The sequence below is a fragment of the Hypomesus nipponensis genome, chromosome 8 (genome assembly GCF_054491055.1).
Source record: "Hypomesus nipponensis isolate SF chromosome 8, ASM5449105v1, whole genome shotgun sequence".
NCBI classification, from domain to species: domain Eukaryota; kingdom Metazoa; phylum Chordata; class Actinopteri; order Osmeriformes; family Osmeridae; genus Hypomesus; species Hypomesus nipponensis.
The window spans coordinates 3,087,501-3,106,600 of NC_140368.1; the positions used below are offsets into that span (position 1 = coordinate 3,087,501).

A 19,100-nucleotide genomic window follows, 5' to 3' on the forward strand; every position below is an offset into this window, starting at 1 on the left:
GAGGGGCTGAGGGGCGAGAGGGAGGGGCTGAGGGGCGAGAGGGAGGGGCTGAGGGGCGAGAGGGAGGGGCTGACCTCCTCCTCCAGAACGACCAGCTGAGCTCTCTTCTTCTCTGCATTCATCCTCAGGTGCTCTGGGACGGTGAAGTCTTTGGCCGTCTTCAGCTTGAAGTCGCCCATGTTCTCCATGGCCCACCTGACGGCCCGCACGTCCTCCGGGTCCTCGCAGTCCTCCTTGGGTTTGGCGTCGTACCTGGGGAGGGGGGCACGGGGTCAGCGGGGAACAGGGAGAGAGAGAGCGCGTGTCGGCAGAGCGTCTGAAGGGTGGGCGTGCCCTCACAGTTGGGCCCACTCCCTCCTCCTGTTCTGGATGTTGGCGCGGGCGCGCTCCGCCTTCTCGGCAGCCTTGCGGAGCTTCTCCGCCTGGCGCCCTGCCAGCTTGGAGCCCCCGGGGTGGACCCCCCGCGGAGGCAGCCCCGCCTCCCCAGCCTCCTGCTCCCCTGGAGAGACACCACACACACACACACACACACACACTTTAGAGATCACAAAGACAAAAGGCACAAACACACAATCAAACACACACAAACACACATCCACCTTTCTCCTACCTGTGGTGTTGGAGCTGTCTTTGCCCACCTCAGCCTTCCTCTTGCGCTCCTGGGCCGCCGCCCCCCCCACCCCGCCCGCCCCCCCTGCCCGGCTGCGCTCCTTCAGCTGGTGGAAGCGCTCTGACAGCGCCAGCAGCCGATAGGTGGAGATCCTGTGGGCACTCTGGAACGCTACCACGGTAACGGTCTCTGACTCTAGAGAGTCCCAGAACCTGGACAGAGGATAGCCAGGGGAGAGGGAGGCACAGGATAAACATGTGTGTGGGTGTGCAGATGCTGTGTGTGTATGTGTGTGCAGATGCTGTGTGTTGTGTGTGTGTGCAGATGCTGTGTGTGTGTATGTGTGTGCAGATGCTGTGTGTGTGTGTGTGTGCAGATGCTGTGTGTGTGTATGTGTGTGCAGATGCTGTGTGTGTGTGTGTGTACCTCTCCTGCAGCTTGTTCAGGCTGAGGCGGTGGCGCTCTGCCTCCCAGGCCAGCTCCCTCCTCACCTCCCTCACCCTCTGAGCCGTCAGCCTCTCAGTCTCCTCTCTGAAGCGCCGGTCCAACTCCAGCTCCTGAACACACAGCACACACACATAGTAGTGTGCATGTGTGTGTGTGTGTGCCTTTGTTAGTGTGCCTGTGTGTGTGTGTGTGTACCGTGCGGTGCAGCTGGACGTGTGGAGGCAGGGTCTGGTTCTCCAGCAGCACCAGTCTGAACTGGTTCTGGAGCTCCGTCAGCTTCTTACGACGCTCCGCCTTCCTAAGCTCCGCCTCCCGCCGCATGCGCTCCATCTCCAGCTTCTGCTTGGCCGTCTCGATGCTGCGGGCAGAGAGAGAGACGGACACAAAGAGTGTGTGTGTGTGTGAAAGAGAGAGACAGAGAGAGAGAGATGAGGAGAGAGAGAGAGAGACAGAGAGACAGAGACACAGAGAGAGAGAATGAGAGAGAGAGGCCTGACACCACAGCCAGGGTGTCTCCTCACCTGTATGCTGCTGGGTCCTCTATGTCCTGGGCCACGCCCTCCATCTCAATGCCCACCTGTCGCACCAGTAACAGGAGTTACTGAGGAGTCAGGACGACTCCAAGTCTCACCTCCCTCCCTCCCTCCCTCCCTCCCTCCCTCCCTCCCTCCCTCCCTCCCTCCCTCCCTCCCTCCCTCCCTCCCTCCCTCCCTCCCTCCCTCCCTCCCTCCCTCCCTCCCTCCCTCCCTCACTCCCTCCCTCCCTCCCTCCCTCCCTCCCTACTGACCCGGGGGGAGGGCACTCTGGCCCTGCTGCGCTGCAGGGCTGTCAGCAGCTCCTCCTGGGGCAGCAGGCTGAAGGAGAAGATGTTGCCGTCCTCCCCGGTCGTCAGCACAAACTGGTCGTCGTAGCTACAGCGCAGCTGGCGTATGTGTCCGTACTGGTTGTCGTGGACGCCGAGGGCCCAGAAGGCGTGCATGGAGGTCAGGTGTGCGTCGGAGGGCTGGAGAGGGTAGGCTCGGACCTTGCCTGAGTGCATGCCGCACAGCAGCAGGCGTCTGCTGGAGCTGGGAGAGATCGCAGGAGAGGGTCAGGGGGAACACTCCCCGAGAGACTGGGAGCGTGAGCACCGTTTGAGACAGGCAGCTGGGAGGACAGCTAGCTACCTGAAGGTGATGGTGCGTATGGGGTCCTGGTCAGTGTTGTGGACAGGCAGCTGGGAGGACAGCTAGCTACCTGAAGGTGATGGTGCGTATGGGGTCCTGGTCAGTGTGTGGACAGGCAGCTGGGAGGACAGCTAACTACCTGAAGGTGATGGTGCGTATGGGGTCCTGGTCAGTGTCGTCGACGGGCAGGAAAGAGGAGGGAGCATCCTGCCGCTCAGCCGGATCCTCGTCCTGCTGGTCAGAGAACCTGCAGTGGTACAGGTACCCTGAGTCATAGCCCCCCTGCAACACAGGACCAGAGGGTGGTTAGTGTGTGTGTGGTTAGTGTTTGTGTGGTTAGTGTGTGTGTGAGTGGTTAGTGTGTGGGTGGTTAGTGTGCGTGGTTAGTTTGTGTTTGAGTGGTTAGTGTGTGTGCGTGGTTAGTGTGTGTGTGGTTAGTGTGTGTGGTTAGTGTGGGTTTGAGTGGTTAGTGTGTGTGCGTGGTTAGTGTGTGTGTGGTTAGTGTATGTGTGTACCATGGACAGCCAGAAGGCCCCAGGCTCAGAGTAAAAGCCACAGTGAAGAGGGCTGGGAGGGTCTGGGATGTAGAGGGGCGGTAACTCTTCCTCCTCCTCCTCTTCCTCCTGCAGTTCCTCCTCTGTGGGATCTCGTTCCTGCTCCTGTGCTCTCTTCAGACGCGCCTCTCTCTCCTTCTCCTTCTTCTCCTTCACAGCCTGCCTGCGTGCAATCTCCTGCTCTCTCTGGAACAAAGACATGAGCACTCAGTCATCAGCCAGCCAGCCAGAGAGCCAGACCAGCTAGTAGAGAGCCAGACCAGCTAGCAGAGAGCCAGACCAGCTAGCAGAGAGCCAGAACAGCTAGTAGAGAGCCAGACCAGCTAGCAGAGAGCCAGAACAGCTAATAGAGAGCCAGACCAGCTAGTAGAGAGCCAGACCAGCTAGCAGAGAGCCAGACCAGCTAGTAGAGAGCCAAACCAGCTAGTAGAGAGCCAGAACAGCTAATAGAGAGCCAGACCAGCTAGTAGAGAGCCAGACCAGCTAGTAGAGAGCCAGACCAGCTAGTAGAGAGCCAGACCAGCTAGTAGAGAGCCAGACCAGCTAGTAGAGAGCCAGACCAGCTAGCAGAGAGCCAGAACAGCTAGTAGAGAGCCAGACCAGCTAGTAGAGAGCCAGACCAGCTAGTAGAGAGCCAGACCAGCTAGTAGAGAGCCAGACCAGCTAGCAGAGAGCCAGACCAGCTAGTAGAGAGCCAGACCAGCTAGTAGAGAGCCAGACCAGCTAGTAGAGAGCCAGACCAGCTAGTAGAGAGCCAGACCAGCTAGTAGAGAGCCAGACCAGCTAGTAGAGAGCCAGACCAGCTAGTAGAGAGCCAGACCAGCTAGTAGAGAGCCAGACCAGCTAGCAGAGAGCCAGACCAGCTAGTAGAGAGCCAGACCAGCTAGTAGAGAGCCAGACCAGGCCAGACTGGGCTCATAGCAGACCTGGATGCGTGACTTGATGCTGTGGAAGTGGAAGCAGCGAGTAGGGAGGCCAGAGATCTGATAGGTGGTGCCTGACTTCTGGGCCTGCAGGTCCGGGGCCTGGACCTCCATCACATGACCGCTGACACACAGGATCAGCAGTGTGTTTGCATCCTAAGCACACACACACACACACATACACACAAAAACATAGGGGAATAACTTAGGTATAGCCGTATGGCACTAGCCATGACACTTGCTCGAATAGTGTCTATGAACACTGAGAATGACCAAGAGGCAAACATGCCTTGATATCAATGTGAGGTGTTTGTCCCAGGAGGGAGATCCACCGTGAGTCCAGACTTACGTGGGACTGAGGTGACCACTCCAGCCCCTGGACAGGCCCCGGAACAGTGACAAAGCCAACAGGGAGGTACTTATCTCCCACACTGAAGAAGAACACTGTGCAGTCAACACTCTAGAAACCAAAGAAGAAGGAAAAAAATTAAAATACATAAAAATAAAAAAAAGGAAGGAAGGAAGGAAGGGGAAATTTTCACCAACAGCTGTCATGAAGCAAACCCTCTTCTGGATCAGATCCAGCAGTCCTTACCCCCGTGGCTAAAATCTCTCCATTTCGCTCGTATGCAATGGCGGTCACAGGTGCATTGTGGGGCTTGAAGGCCTGTTTGAGGCGGAGCTCTGCATCTCCATAGTTACTGCGCCCCGCCACCACGTGCAGACCCTGAGGGTTATAGAGCTCTAGAAGGCGGACCACCCCGTCTTCAAAGCCCACCACCACCAACCCCCCGCTAGGATTCACCTGCAGGCAAGGGAGACACAGGTGAATCAGACCTTCATCCACAACTGCTGGAACAACATCCTGTCATACGAGCCAAACTTGGATGTACTCTGAATCACACACACACGGTGACATCATTGGTAAACACACCAATCTTGGAGCCCAGGTCAGAGTTGTTCCTCCCTGCTTGTATCGACTGGTTGTCAGCTCTTTCTTTGCCAGGAAGTCAAAAATCCTGACCGAGCCTAACGGAGAAAGACAGAATGAGAAAGAGGAAGAGAGATAGGCAGCGAAAGAGTGTGTTTACGGGTGTGAGCAGTATTTGTAATCAAATTCCCGACAGGGCAAAGTGTGTGCTTGCTGACTCACGATCTAAAGTAGTGGTGGCCATTAGATGGCTGGTGGAGGACACGTCCATGCCCTGGATCACTCCCGCGTGGAAGGAGAACAGGCACTCGGGCTCCTGGGTCTAAACGAGCACCACGGAACACACGCAGTTACACACACACACACACACACACACACACACACTGGACTGCGGTATTGGGGCCGACCAAAGAGCAGGGAACTCACAATGTTGGAAAAGGAGAGATCCAATTTCCAGATGCCTCCATTGGAATCCTGACGACAAACACACACACACACGGGCAAACAGGAAACAGTGAGCACCAGCACTGCGATGCTATTCTAACGACCTTGACCTCAGAGCTCAGTGTCACCGTGTGTCATCTTTGCCCTCTGACCTGTGCGAACCAGATGAAGGAATCCGGCAGGGAGCTCTTGACCATGGAGGACAGGCAAACATTGCGTCCGATCACCATCTCATTCATGGGCTCAATTTCAAACAGCCCGCTGTCGTCACTGCAGTCTGCCGTGTCAATGCTCTCAAAGTCCCAGCCCTGGTGACATCATCAGGGCGGGACGAACAGACACATCAGAGAGAGAGAACAGTTCTGAGAGTACTGTACCCCATGTCATATGGACAACGCATTGTGAACCCTCCTCTCCTACCGTGTTGACCTCTATGACCTCTATGACCTCTATGACCCCTATGACCTCTATGACCTCTATGACCCCTATGACCTCTATGACCTCTATGACCTCTATGACCTCTATGACCCGGGCCTTACCCTGACCGCCCCGTCTGTGCCGATGGTTATGAGCTCTCCCTCGTCCAGAGAGAACTGCTGGATGGTCCCTGCATGGCAGGTCCGGCCCCCTTTACGGCACATCTCCACCTTGATCAGCCCCCCGTCCCACAGCAGCATGTTCCCCCAGTCGGACCCTGACACCACCTGAAACATAAACAGGACGAGGACAGAGAGCGCTACACAACGGCAGGAAGACTGCACACCATCAGTTTGGTCTGAAGATGGTGGCTGGACAGACCTTGCCATCAGGTAGCTCCACGTAGCCCTCGATATCAGTCAGAGCAGTCTTGCCAAACCTTCCCAGGAAGCCCTGTAACTTGAGACCAGTAAAAGTACTGGCCATTTTCCAGAACCTGTCAGGGGAGATCATCAATGATAATTAACTAAAAAAATCTTATATATCAATACTATCATATCAATATTGCTAATTACATGAAGTCATTACATATTGTGTTTCAGTAGTCAGCGCAGAACAAATAACTAAGTTATATCTGATGCACTACTTAAGACAAGAAAGCGTGACGATACATGAATAGATCACAAAAACTCAAGTGAGGCTGTGAGAAAGCTTGGACCGGCGGACAGACACTGACTTAATGTGTCCAGATCCAGAGGTGGTCAGCTGTCCAGGGTTGTCAGGGGAGAAGGTGACCCGGTAGACGTCCTGGGAGAAGGCTTTGCAGCGCAGCATCACCTGCTCCTCCCTCCAGTCCCAGAGAGTCAGCATATAATCTGGATTGCTGCCCACGCTGGCCAGCAGGGTCCCGTCACGATTAAAGTCCACAAAGCTGTAGGCCTGCCCTGTCCCGCCTGTGCAGAAGAACACAGGCTCAAACAGAACCGACACGCACACAATCAACCAAACAATTCCTCAGCCCTTACAGCGCGTGTCGATTCAATGCAGTGACAAGGTTTGGTAGTTACCTCTGAGTATGCGGTAGGGTCGTAGTGAGGGATACTCGTAGATGATGATGTTGGGTTGGTATCCCTTCTCTGCTACAGTGAGATACCTCTTACTCGGATGGGCCTACAGGGAGAGACACAGCCAGACCAAGAATTGTTGAAAATCGAAAAGTGCTTATTGGTTGAATTAGGCTTGAGAGGGTTTTGTTTAATTTTTATGTTTATACATTTAGATGTCATTATAATATCGGCAACCATGAAACTACGCTGGAAGTGTATGACTGGGTGCGCGTGTGGAAGACGTTACCATAATGGTGCCAATGCCTCCTCCACTGCAGGAGCGCAGGTAGCGCTGCTCCTTAGTGCGCACGTCCAGGAATATAAGGAGGTTTCCCGCCACGAAGGCTAGCGTGCGCTCGTCCAACAGCTGCAGATTGGCCCTGCGCTCACAGTCATAGCCAAAGGAGTGACTGAATCACCGCTAAAGGAAGTAAATGCATGGGACGGCGAAGTATACAAGTAAACCCTGGAGTGCTGAAGTCACCTTTCTACCTTCACCGGACATTCTAGACTTGGACAATTTTTTTATGGATATAAGTGCTTGCGTCCTTAGCAGGTTGAAAAAACGTAACTTTATATGATAGAAAAAGGTTTCACGTTTTTTTTCTAAAACTTGATTTCTAATTTTATTTTTCATGTGAGGTCCAACAGATAGTAGTAATGGCTACTTTTTACTGAGTAACGCTATATGTCAGAGCTTTTTAAACATGAGTATCTGTACTTGAGTGAAGGATGTGTGTAGGCTACTTTTGCAATCTCTGGCTAAATGGTAAAGTGGTGTCAAGTGAAGGGACATGCTCTTGGAGAGGATACGACAGATGAAGCAGGTTCTCTGGAATCTCAGAGTCGGCCGTTATGAATGGTCTGGAGTAAAGCTCTTCATAGTTATAGAACATGTCTTCTGGTAGGTTCTTCACACTGGAACTCTCTTTCCCGTCCTCCTCAACCAGGCCATTCTCTCCCTGCTGCACTTCCTCCGTTTCTGCGGGTGCTGCAGACAGACATAATTACCAGATGAGGTGTAGGCTATGTGAATAAGGGCCCTATGACTACCATACATTGCGTTGAAGATTACTGGATGTGGCTTTTGTTAGACTAGCCTAATTAACAACTGGATTGTTGACAGACATTAAGTAATGAAAACATGGAGTTGGGTACCGTCAACCTTTCCCTGGGTGGATTTATCTTCATGAGTCTGTGAGTCCTGAAAGCTTTCTGGTGTTGGGGTAGTTGTGTTTTCTGAAAGAGGGTCAGCATCGGAGATTTCTGCTTCACTAACATTGGCTTGTTTTTCTTTGGCCGGGTCATCTTGAAAGGAAGGGTCAAACACTTTAAAGAAGAGCGTCACTAAGACATAGTAATCTAAATTATATATTAATATTTTTCTACCTACAGACAATAATTTAAATTGATCAACAAAAAAGACTAAGTTTTATACTTCAAAATTAGAAAGCTATATTGCAAATTACCTTCAGCACCAGGGCTGTCTGTCTGATTCTCAGACGAGTCCATTTTCGTTAGGAATCGTTGCTAGGCAACACAAGGAAGTCATTTTTGTCGCAAGGCACACTGGTTAATGTAGTTATCACTCGCCATTGTAAACTCGGACATTGTCGGAAGTCCGCTGGGTAAGAAGAGAGATTTAATACACTTTGAGTGTTAAAGTATCAAGTGTATATTTATTTTTATGTTACTTACATCTAGCTAATAATATACGTTTTGGGGTTTTCATCGGTATTCTCTATAGCCTTGGCTATAAGTGTTTCTCTAAACAGGGAAGTAATTGTCCCTGTGGTGTTGTTGGCTGACTACTTCTTGACATAATTCATTACGCTTTGGAAAATTATCATATACAGATAACGGTTTTAATGATTTTTCAAATCGGTTTTTTTTCTGCAGAATGGTTCACAGTGCTGACAGAATGGAATTGCCAGGAACAGACACAAGTAGGTGATTCCATTGGCTCATTTTCAAATATGATTTACTTAATCTGCTCCAACTATAGTGTATTTCTTGGGTTTGGGTTCCAGTTCTAATCTGTGGGAAACACTTTGATAGATCAAAGATCTGTGATAATGACATAACCAATAGCCTAATGTCACAGGCTCTTGTCAAGGGGAAACTCAGCCAGTGAAGTCCCATCTGCTGCAGTCCAGGGACATACTGGTAGAAAGTTTGTACAACCTGGCCCCTCTGCTAGACCGATCCCTGGCTAGCGGCCTGCTATCTCAGGAGAACTACTTTGACGTGCGTGCAGAGAAGACTCCGCAGGGGCGAGCGCGCAGGCTGCTGGAGGTGGTCCATGCAGAGCTGGATGAGTCTGGGGCCAGAGGCTTCCTGGAATGTCTGAAGAGCTGCCAACAGCACTACCCCCGCCTCAAAACCTGGCTGAGCTCCGATACAGGTGGGATGAAAAAACAAAAGAATTCATTCCATCCCTTAAGAAGTGTTCAGAACCATCTTAATAAGTCTGTCCTTGTCTCTCTATCTCTTTCTCAGACTTACAGCGTGGACCTACAGGTATGTGTTTGTATTTATATTCTCTAGTTAAAACAACAAAATGAGCTGAACTGATGAACTCATCTCTTTCTCGTCGAAACAAACAGAGCGCCAACTGAAGGCCCAGCTGAGCGTTCTGTGTTCCCGTGTGGGGTATTCCATCCTGCCCGTCTCCCTGGCCCTGTTCTCCACTGGGATCCTAACCCAGTTTGAGTTGGATCAGGTCCAGGCAGCTCCAACTATGTACCAGCAGACCAATCAGCTCCTGTCCATCTGTCTGTCCAAGGGAGAGAAGGCCTGCTGCAGCTTCTACCAAGCCCTGAACAGCGAGGACCCTCAGCTGGCTTCAGACATCAGGGACGACCCTGGAGGTAATGACCCAGTGGTGCTGAAGGGCAGAGTAGGACTTCACTGCACCAACTGGCTTGTTACTTGGCCTCTATCATTGTTGCACTCATGTAGATGTCTATTTGGTCAAGAATGTTTGGAAACTGCAGAGGTACAGAATTGAATTTGACATGGACTCAGTCCTGGAGAGGTGAGTGAGGGTGTCTTTGTGTTCAAGCCGGTGGTCTGGCAGAGGATGTTCCCGCTCTTTCCCAGGTCAGCACAGCTTCCAGCACCGTTGAGGCCGTGCAGGACACTGGAGAAACGGATGCAGAGGATACGTTCGTCTCCGGAGACAACCCACACTCAGGTATTCCGTACACCTGGTTGTCTCAGTTTAATCCTACGTAGACATAAAGAACAGTTATAAAAGTTGCGTGTCCTCTCAGGTGTGCTCCAACAGGTGTTGGCCCTGCTGGGTGTGTGTCCAGGTGCAGGCCCCAGCCTCAACGTGTGTGAGCTGGGCGTGGCTGTGGGTCTGCCCAGACGCACGGTCAGGGAGAGCCTCCTGGAGGAGGCCGGCGTGGGGGATGTCTCTCAGCTCAGGGCTCTCACCACCCTGTTCCTCCAAAAGACCCAGGACGCCGGCCGTCTCCTGGCCAGGGTTAGGGAGTGCTCGACAGACAGTAGGTTCTGCTGTGAGGGTTTTTCCAGACCAACCATGAGAGTCATTTCTCCGTCGTTCTTTCTGCACTCATTCGATCTTGTGTCGTAGGGGTTCTGCTGTCTGGAAGAGGAGGCCTTTTACTGAAGCTGCTGCTGGAAGCCGAGGCCTTGTTCTACACCGAGACCAATCTATGTACCGGTCACACCCTCCAGGACGGGGACCACCAGCAAGACGAGGACCCGAAAGACAGAGCGTTGCTAATCTTTAGCTATCTCCTCTGGGAGATCGCGGCGGAGGCCCTGGAGGACTGTGGGCCTGGAGCAGAGCTGGGAGGGGACGTGAGGGCCGCGGTGCGCCTGCTGCAGGGGAGCGAGCGGGTGCAGGCCGAGCTGCTCCAGGAGTTAGAGGAGTGTTTGACTGAAGGGGGGACTGAGAGCTTGCTGCAAAGCATCCGAGTCCTGGCTCAGGTTCTGCGTGACCTCTACCCTCTCCAGGACAGTTTGAGGCTCTCCCCACCAGCAGATGGCGCTGTGTACTCCTGCCATCCACACAGGCTTCACAGAGTCACCTCTTTCCCGGGTTTACCTTCCCGCATCATCCGCAGAGCCCTGTGCCCTGGGTCTCCACTCAAAACTGCCTCTCTCCCCAGCCAATACAGGGAGGTCTGCCTCAGCATTGCTTGCCTGCTGGACAGAGTACGACCACAGGGGGGTGCTACCGATCTCTGTCAGGCCCCCACTCATACCATCACCCAACACATCCACTCCATCTTGTCCCTGCCAGCGTTCAGGCCGCAGGCCTTTGACGCAGGGGTGAGACACAGGATCCTGGCTGTGCTGGAGTTTGACCCCATTCTTCTGGGCTTGCCACTGTTGCTGGATTTGCACAGGGACACGCTGATGGCTCTGGGCCAGTACCTGAAACCTTGTGAGCAGCACTCCTTTCAGCTCGTCCCAGAGACAGTCCAGATACTTGGAGGGGCGGTACTAAGCTGGGTTGGCCGAGTCAGGGGCCCTGTCGCCATCGACAACGGGATGGAGGAAGTCCTCCGATTCGTCACCTCTGAGCCAGCTTCCTTCCTGGTCAGAGTATTTTGTTGTGGTTACGATGAGGGGAAGTACTTTGAGGTGCACGAGCCAAGATGTGTGTGTGTGTCAGGGCCGGGGGAGGAGGGGGAGGAGGGGGTGGAGGAGGGCCAGGCGCTGGGGGGGACAGTGTTGGCTGAGGAGGGGAACACGGTGTGGATGCTGGAGGCCAGGGAGGGACAGGAGACAAAGCTGGAGGAGGTCTTGCAGAGACACTGTGCTCAGGCCCATGAGGAGGGCTGCTACTTCAAGGTCACCTCCTCAGGGTCAGAGTGTGAGGTCAAGGTCATCTGCAAGAGCGGAAGGCTGACTGCCGTGGCAGAGAGGAACTGTGAGGTTCTTTGAGTTTGGTCGATACATAGTGGCTTGTGTTTACAGACTGCTTCAGCTGCTTTGTATAGTAAATGTCTAAAATCACTCTAAAAACTGTTATTGTCGTGAGACAATTTAACTTTTTGATTGAGGTTTAGTTTACTTCATGTGTTCAATATGCATTGTGGTGTAATAATGGCGAGGTCAGATGGCTGAGCGATTAGGGAATTGGGCTAGTAATCAGAAGGTTGCTGGTTTGATTCCCAGCAAATGATGGTATGTCCTTGGGCAAGGCCGTTCACCCTACTTGCCTCGGGGGGGGGGGAATGTCCCTGTACTCACTGTAAGTCGCTCTGGATAAGGGCATCTGCTAAATGACTAAAATGTAAATGTAATGTTTGGAATAAAATGCAGCCGTCTGTGCACACTGTTAAAACGTTTAATTTAAATACATAATGATTTTGCATAGGTTAAAAGAAATCACACCATTAAAAACACATTTTAACATCCGTCAATCACTGTGTTAGTGCCTCAGGTAGCAGGGAAAGGGCCTGTGCTTTTCCTGTCATCTTACATGAGTGGACAAGGCAAACCAGCCCTCTCCTCTCAGCCCACCTCCCTGTGTGGAGCAGAGAGAGACTGGTTAAAAGGACAGAAGCTGTTAGAATGATGTAACGGGTGGTTCATGTGTGTGAGAGAATGTGTCTTTACCCGAGGCATAGCTCCTCGAGACTCTGTTCCAACACTCTGTGGAGAGACTGCACTGCCTGGTCTGCAACGAGAACCAAAAATCATATCAAACAGTCATAGACCCACATTCAACTTCATCACCTCCAACCCTCCATGACTCACCTCCTCCTGTCTCCACTGCAGTCAGGGGAGGGGTCCTGCTCAGGCAGCGACACGGACGATTCCGGGGTCCTTCCACTGGCTGGAAAGGAATGGGAGAACCACATCGCTAGGTCTTCCCTGAAAATCTGATCTGACGTCATCAACAAAGATGGATCTTTAATAGGGGTGGGAATCTTTTGGTACCTCACGATTCGAATCGATTTTTGGGTTCACAATTCTATTAAAAATCAAATCACGATTGTTTCGATTTTTTCCATTAAAAAACATTTTTGAAATGTGTGACTTGATGTGAATCGCTAGAAGACTGAATCGCAATTCATATGTGAATCGATTCCCCCCCACCCCCACCCCTAATCTTTAACATCCAAGTGCTCAACACAGACAGCGTACCTGTGGCGGTGCTGAGGGAGTGTGGAGGTATTGGGGAGACAGAGGGGGAGACAGAGGAGGAGCCTCTGGCTGAGCTGCTCTGCTGCTGCTGCTCTATGAGCTCCAGCAGTCTGCTCCTGGCTGCGGCGCTCTGCTGGTTCAGCTCCAGGAGGCGCTGTTCCATGCTGCTGACACACGGCCCGTCAGACTCCACCGTCTGGGAGAGGAGAGACAGGCAGACACATGACCTCGTCATTCCTTCCATGACATTAACATTGATTTACAGGTAACACTTTCCAAGGCCTCATTCTGCAGCTAGCTGTTGAATATACTTTATTCTGTTCAGATGATGATCTAAATGTCCGTCGTGGGCCCTTGGCACCCTCACCTGCTGTGGGAGTTGTGGCTCCGCTCTACTAAGGGTGGGTCCTTGGTCTCTCTCAGCATCCATCTGGGGGGTCGCCCTCCCTGTGCTGGGGGCAGGGGCTTGCCTCTCCGGAACGCTCCGAGGCGTCTCTCTCCCCGCACTGCTGGAGCCAGACCCCCTCCTGCTGGCTCGGTCTCTGGGTGAGCCGTGACCCGAGCCGTGGCTTCTGGACCGGACCAGCTGAGTCTTGATCAGGGCGTTCTGGCGCGTCAGCTCTGCGATCTGAGCCAGCATGGCGTCCTGGGAGAGTGTGTTTGGTTCCTCGAGGGTGTGGTCCGTAGGGGAGGCGGTGGAGGGGCGGGGCAGGCTGCAGAGGGAGGGGGCGGGGCTGAGGGTCGGAGCGGGGCGAGAGGTCTGCTGATGAAGAGACAGGGAACGAACCACTGGGGAAACATGAGAGGTGGAACAATGACATGAGGACTTTCTGTGGGGCACCTCTGCACAGACCCAAATATCTGAGAGAGAGAGAGAGAGAGAGGGAATGTGAGAGAGAAAAGAGGGGGGAGAGAGAGAGAGAGTGAGAGAGAGAGAGAGAGAGAGAGAGAGAGAGAGAGAGAGAGAGAGAGAGATAGATACCTGAGGAGTGCTGGCGGCTGTCTCTTTGACGAGGAGGAGAGAGCAGCACAGCAGGGTGGACAGCGGCCTCTCTAACAGCATCGTAGGGTCCGCGATCGCAGCCTGGGCAAAAACACAACACTACTTTACAGCCTCAACATGACAGAAGTGTGTGTGAGTAGTGGGACAGATGGTGTGATGAGATGAGCTGTACCTAACGTCCCACTGTCAGTCTCTGCTGCTTCATAGATCCTGTTTCCTCCAAGTAGCCCCTGGCCTCCTCCCAGCAGCCCCTGGCCTCCTCCCAGTAGCCCCAGGCCTCCTCCCAGCAGCCCCAGGCCTCCCAGAGCCAACACCACTGTGTCCACTGTCTGCTCCAGCTCCTGTGTCCGCTGCTGCACTGCTGTCTGGGAGAACACACACACACCACCGACTTAGGGCTCTTGGATATCATTCAAGTGATGAAGCTTAGGGGTTTCTTTAAGGTGTAGCCATAGAATGAGAGTGTAGAATAAACAGACTTGTGTAGTGACCGGGTCTCACCTGCAGGGCGGCGCTGTCCTCCCTCAGGGCCAGGGTCTCAGCAGTGAGGGCGTCGATCAGCCTCCTCTGCTCCTTCACCGTCTCCGCCAGCCTGCTCCTCTCCCTCGCCTCCCTCCGCGCCTCCTCCTCCCTCTGACAGCCAGGAGGAGAGGGAGATTAGTGCCACCCACGACAAGGAACAGAGACCCGGATGCAGGTGGTGTCGCTTGGTTGTACGACGCTGTGTGACCGGGGCACCTGTCTGAGGAGGCTAGCCATGCGTCCGAGGGAGGACACCAGGGCTACGGAGAAGCCTGTGAGGCTGTGGGAGCCAGGCTGGGGCCTTGGTCCTGGGGCTCCGCTGACAGGACCCTCCGCCGGGCCCAGACCGTCCAGCTCTGACTCCACCTGGGCCAGCAGGCCCTGAAGCAGCCCCAGGCTGGACTGGTTTCCACTCAGGGAGCTGATGTTGGAGCTGTCCAGCACCGAGCCCTCTGCACTGCGCCCCCTGTTGGCCCTGGATGACCGAACCTTCTTGCCTACACACACACACACACACACACACACAAGCAATCACAGACGTAAATTGTTTTCTTACTTTGTATTAAAAACGTTTTGGGGAGACAGGGTTGGCTTCTTAAAAAGAGTTCCTTGTGAAACTTCCTACCGGAGAGGGTGAGAGGCTGGTCAGCGTTCAACACCTGAGTGACCAGAACAGAAGGTTCGCCACGTTCTGACGGCTCCATCTGGCTCTGTTTGCTCCTCAACTGCTGGACCGCCACGGTGGCATTGAGAGCTACAAAAAAAAAAATTGTTTAAATATTTAGACTTGAAAAACCTTTTTCAGGTCTAGTTATATTCTTAGAAGCTTATTAATTTCAATTTCCCATAGAAAATTGATTAATAGATTCAAATAGGTTGTTTATGTGTATATAATATAGAGATGCCCTTCCCCCCCGTCATCCATTTCTTCCTGTACCTGCTTGACCGGCAGCAGCCCCTGAGGTACAGGGAGTCTGGGTAACATTGTCTACTGCCCCCTGCTGGCCAGGAGTGGCTTGACATGTCTTCTGCTGCTGCGGCCCTCTGGCTCTGTGAGACTTGGCTTTCCCCTTCCTCTGGTTCCCTCTGCAACTGAATGTCAAGCAAGGCAAGAACTTAGCAAAACCATTGGAAGAAAAAAAAAACATGTACATTCTTTATTTAAAAAGGAGTGCATGCGGTAGTGTAGAGGATGTGGATGGGAGGTACCCGTGTGTGTCCATGTTGGACTGGAAGCTGAAGGATGAAGAGGGGTCCGTGTCTTCATGATCGTCTCCATGCTCTAAGTGCTCCACTTCATTTAAGGCCTGGCACGCACAAAAACCAGGCATGGACATTAACGACACACACACACATTCACACACATTTTTTTAAAAATTGTAAGTCATTTAGCAGACGCTCTTATCCAGAGCGACTTACAGTAAGTAGAGGGACATTCCCCCCCGAGGCAAATACGGTGAAGTGCCTTGCCCTAGGACACAGCGTCATTTTTCACAGCCAGGAATCGAACCGGCAACCTTCTGATTACTAGCCCGATTCCCTACCCGCTCAGCCACCTGACTCCCCTCCCCTCCTGAGATAGTGGAAGACATACCTGTGTGTCCATGAGAGACTGGCTGAGGAGGGACAGCTGGGTAGGAGGGTCCGGTCTCTGCAGGACCGGCAGGTCAGCGTCCGAGCCACAGTCCGGAGCCATGGTCACACTGGGGATGCCTGGGACAACACGCAACAAACAGCATTACTGGAAATTCACTTTTTTGTCAGTTCATATTTGAACAACCACTCAATAGCGTACCATTGTTTTATGGGGGCTGGTGAGTGCCGTTAATTTTGTGGTAGTGACCGCAACACACCCATGAAGGGCTTGTGAACTCTATTGGCTTGAACATTGCACTGTAACATGAACGGAGATAAGCACAGTACCGGTCTGCCTGCGCGGGGCGTCTCCAAACAGATCTTTGACCACAGCCATGGCTCTGTCAGAACGTGCTAGAACATCTTGTAACTGCAGGTGCTCCGAGAAAACCTGAAACGCAACACAACAACCTTGCATGAGGTGTGTTTAGTTTGGTTTCCCTCAAAGAGGTGAGGTTACAGTTAAAATGTCATATTTATAGTTAAAGGAATGTGTTGTAAAGAAGTATTTATAATAACGGGACATGCAGGGAAGCTGACATGCATGCAAATATGTTAACAACCGTCAATGGATGTTGCACTTAGTGAAATACACTTAGGGCCCTAATCGGCCGTGCTAAATTCCCAGGCATGTGCAGACACCTCTCTGATGATGCTGATGCTGGCTCGGTCCAGGGGACCAGGGCTGTTGGGGTGTGTGTGCTTCCGGCGGCGTCTCAGAGCCCGCTCCCTCAGCTCCCATTTGGCCACCGCCCTGTTCTGGGACCGGTGCATCTCGTGACGACGGCTCTGAGGGGCACCAGAAACCCAGGATACGCTATCTGACTTAGCATTAGCATTTTATTAGCATTAACTTCTGAACGCCTAAACTAACGCTACATATTTTAGTAAACTCCAACGGAGCAGATATTTCTTACCACTTCTTCAGGTGTCAACTTGTGCACAGAGAGATCGTTGACGGTGCTCTGCAAGGAATTTAAGAAAGTCACCAGTATCCAATCACCAAAATCAACACATTGTAGTTGCAAACTTTAGCCAGGCAGGACCTTAGTCGAGTGTGCCGTTTGACTAATAATACAAACCACTGTTGATAATACACTTTTTAAAAGCAGTTTTACATTAAATTATAATTGACATTACTCACCACCCACTCTTTGATGGGGGCACCTGTCTTCTTGGACCTTACAGGCGGCCGCTTTCCCTGGCCGGGCACCGAACGACCTATCCTCACAAACGACATCTGGAAGATGGCAAGACGGAAAGTTTGGCTAGCCTGCTGCCTAGCTAGCTAGCAAGCAAATGCTTGTGTGTTGGTGCTTAATACTTTGACAGTACAGTAACAAGTTCTCGACAACTATGGCCCTCTGAATGGCGTTTGACGATGTGAAAAATGTCAGACATGGTGATTTATCAGACAGGATCATCAAGTTATGTTGCTACTTCAATTTTTAGCTTGGTAACATTAGCTGAGTGTTTTCTTACCGTTGCTTTGGCGTTGATGAATCTGCCGGCTTGAATAGTATTCAACGCGCGCTTCGGTCTAATTTAGTAACTTCCTCGTTACTAAGGACGCTGTTGACCAAAGAGCATAATGGGAATTGTAGTGAATGTAAAATAAACTGCCTTGAGTGACGCTACAGTACTTAGTTTACCAACAGGTGGCAGTATTAGATTACACGTTTTAGATTTTCCATCAAATGTCATGTATGAGGCTCACCGACACTGGTTACATATTGACAGACTTCTTCAATATCATTTTATGTCAAGGTTCTACATTGAACCTAGCTCGACTAGTTTTATGATCCCATAATAATATTATACAGGACCACGTAAACCTATGCTAAATAGTTTTTAATCCCGTCATCCTTCCTCCAGTAACTCATTCAACTTTGCTCATGGTTATTATTGACGTCAAACTTCTTTCCGGCTTCATCCTAGACAAGACATCAGTGAACCCTGTGAGTTCAAACACTTGTGTTCACTAGAAGTAGCTTGATACCTCTACACTACCATCCTACTGCAACTGTCATATTGTGTTCCTCCAGATGAAGACTTCAAAGCGTGTTGATGAAGAGGATGGACATGTGATCATCTATGTAGAACAAGTAGCTGACAAACCCTAGGCTGAATTGGAACTACTGGTCCAACTATCTTTCCAGTCATCTGCAAAAATGACAACTTAACAGTTCATTTGAAATGAGTGCATTGCCAGTATTGATTGAATTGCAGTCTAATGCAAGGCCTTGTTTTCCAGCTGAAGCAGAATGAGACCATGTCCTACACGCTCGTCATGGTGCAAGACTATCCTGTCAAGAACCTCCAACCTGCTGTGGTCAAAGTCTACGACTACTACCAGAAAAGTATGAATGTGCACCACATAGACACAATGGGGGTATAAATGTACTGTTTGCTCAATTTCCTGCATCTTTCCTAAGGTGAGGAGGCGGTTAGTGAGTACAGCAGTACCTGTGCAGAGTAAGTTGACCATCTCTGCTCTCTACTGCAGTTCCTGCACCCCACTGTTCATAACTGCCTTTTGATGACTGCTTACCACAGTTACTGAAATGGAACAGTAGTATGTCTCACCGTAGCAACAAGCATTTTGAGGTGTCCATGTGCAACTTTTCTGACCCTGTTATTTCCACAGGAGATGTGTAAAATGATGGACATCTGCATTACATTTCCTGTATCTGACCAGTAAAAGCTTTTACGAAATCTACTCTACTGTGTTCTCTACCTACATCCGCCTATTTTGATTGGTTGCAAACTTTGTTTCAACATAATTGAAATCATTTGGATCTTTAAAGACATCCTTTTTGCTTTAGTTTGATGCTGTTGAAGGCACTACTGTTTGCCACTTGGTGGCAATGTTGGCTAAAATGTTGCCCAACTTCTGAGACACAAACCCTTTAGTTCATTAAGCATTAATGCCAATGGTAGTATACAAGTTTAAGCTCCTTTACGCTATGACGTACAATGTCCGGTAAATGCAATTGTATAAAGGTCAAATGATTTCTAGCCAGCAGTAGAACGCAAGAGTAGGCTCCGGAGAAGATTACACTCTGAGATGGAAGCACCGTATGTTGACTCTATAGCATGATGCTGTGGTTGGTGCGCAAGCGCATTGCTGAATTTGGCCTCACCACCTATGCTTTTACGCTCACCAATCACAAAGTCGGGGGTGGTAGCTTCATTCAAAGTACTCTCCCT

At 51.5% G+C, this 19,100-nt stretch overlaps 3 protein-coding genes and 1 long non-coding RNA gene across 5 annotated transcripts in view; 2 read left to right on the forward strand and 2 right to left on the reverse strand.

Annotated features, from left to right (window-relative positions):
* The window catches only part of cfap44 (cilia and flagella associated protein 44), a 14,512-nt gene extending 6,375 nt beyond the window's left edge, over positions 1 to 8,137 (reverse strand). The window contains exons 1-24 of the mRNA XM_084703747.1: positions 8,068 to 8,137; positions 7,757 to 7,906; positions 7,412 to 7,589; positions 6,846 to 7,008; positions 6,560 to 6,662; positions 6,229 to 6,445; positions 5,874 to 5,988; positions 5,615 to 5,779; positions 5,228 to 5,383; positions 5,058 to 5,105; positions 4,854 to 4,953; positions 4,635 to 4,729; positions 4,296 to 4,505; positions 4,050 to 4,160; positions 3,704 to 3,856; positions 2,739 to 2,963; positions 2,363 to 2,505; positions 1,845 to 2,124; positions 1,579 to 1,634; positions 1,253 to 1,415; positions 1,037 to 1,167; positions 611 to 822; positions 340 to 499; positions 75 to 252 (exon numbers count right to left, since the gene is read on the reverse strand). Coding sequence (XP_084559873.1) covers positions 75 to 252; positions 340 to 499; positions 611 to 822; positions 1,037 to 1,167; positions 1,253 to 1,415; positions 1,579 to 1,634; positions 1,845 to 2,124; positions 2,363 to 2,505; positions 2,739 to 2,963; positions 3,704 to 3,856; positions 4,050 to 4,160; positions 4,296 to 4,505; positions 4,635 to 4,729; positions 4,854 to 4,953; positions 5,058 to 5,105; positions 5,228 to 5,383; positions 5,615 to 5,779; positions 5,874 to 5,988; positions 6,229 to 6,445; positions 6,560 to 6,662; positions 6,846 to 7,008; positions 7,412 to 7,589; positions 7,757 to 7,906; positions 8,068 to 8,110 — 3,555 coding nt within the window. The 5' untranslated portion in view covers positions 8,111 to 8,137. The remainder of the gene's footprint in view (positions 1 to 74; positions 253 to 339; positions 500 to 610; positions 823 to 1,036; positions 1,168 to 1,252; positions 1,416 to 1,578; positions 1,635 to 1,844; positions 2,125 to 2,362; positions 2,506 to 2,738; positions 2,964 to 3,703; positions 3,857 to 4,049; positions 4,161 to 4,295; positions 4,506 to 4,634; positions 4,730 to 4,853; positions 4,954 to 5,057; positions 5,106 to 5,227; positions 5,384 to 5,614; positions 5,780 to 5,873; positions 5,989 to 6,228; positions 6,446 to 6,559; positions 6,663 to 6,845; positions 7,009 to 7,411; positions 7,590 to 7,756; positions 7,907 to 8,067) is intronic.
* A 55-nt stretch (positions 8,138 to 8,192) lies between these two features.
* On the forward strand, positions 8,193 to 12,682 carry LOC146274730 (uncharacterized). The gene is made up of 8 exons (XM_084703776.1): positions 8,193 to 8,226; positions 8,498 to 8,544; positions 8,703 to 9,002; positions 9,098 to 9,118; positions 9,205 to 9,468; positions 9,663 to 9,794; positions 9,874 to 10,110; positions 10,200 to 12,682. The coding sequence occupies exons 2-8, from the start codon at positions 8,499 to 8,501 to the stop codon at positions 11,519 to 11,521; spliced, it is 2,322 nt and encodes a 773-aa protein (XP_084559902.1). The 5' UTR covers positions 8,193 to 8,226; position 8,498; the 3' UTR covers positions 11,522 to 12,682.
* On the reverse strand, positions 11,914 to 17,506 carry spice1 (spindle and centriole associated protein 1). 2 transcript variants are annotated; one of them, XR_014766384.1, is made up of 18 exons: positions 17,373 to 17,506; positions 17,035 to 17,130; positions 16,808 to 16,855; positions 16,533 to 16,679; positions 16,179 to 16,281; positions 15,850 to 15,968; positions 15,465 to 15,562; positions 15,193 to 15,347; positions 14,881 to 15,009; positions 14,472 to 14,752; positions 14,235 to 14,366; positions 13,906 to 14,098; positions 13,713 to 13,814; positions 13,098 to 13,519; positions 12,731 to 12,926; positions 12,341 to 12,465; positions 12,200 to 12,260; positions 11,914 to 12,107 (listed from the first exon to the last, which is right to left on the reverse strand). XR_014766384.1 is itself a non-coding variant. In XM_084703775.1 (18 exons), exons 2-18 carry the CDS (start codon positions 17,128 to 17,130, stop codon positions 12,054 to 12,056), a joined length of 2,415 nt encoding a protein of 804 aa, XP_084559901.1. In that variant the 5' UTR covers positions 17,373 to 17,506; the 3' UTR covers positions 11,914 to 12,053. The 2 variants fall into 2 exon arrangements, 1 of the variants encoding a protein (XP_084559901.1); XM_084703775.1 differs by having other exon boundaries at positions 12,341 to 12,419.
* A 179-nt stretch (positions 17,507 to 17,685) lies between these two features.
* LOC146274732 (uncharacterized) lies at positions 17,686 to 18,246 on the forward strand. Its single transcript, XR_014766385.1, has 3 exons — positions 17,686 to 17,848; positions 17,936 to 17,995; positions 18,145 to 18,246. It is a non-coding gene; the product is annotated as an uncharacterized LOC146274732 (long non-coding RNA).
* The last annotated feature ends 854 nt before the right edge of the window (positions 18,247 to 19,100 follow it).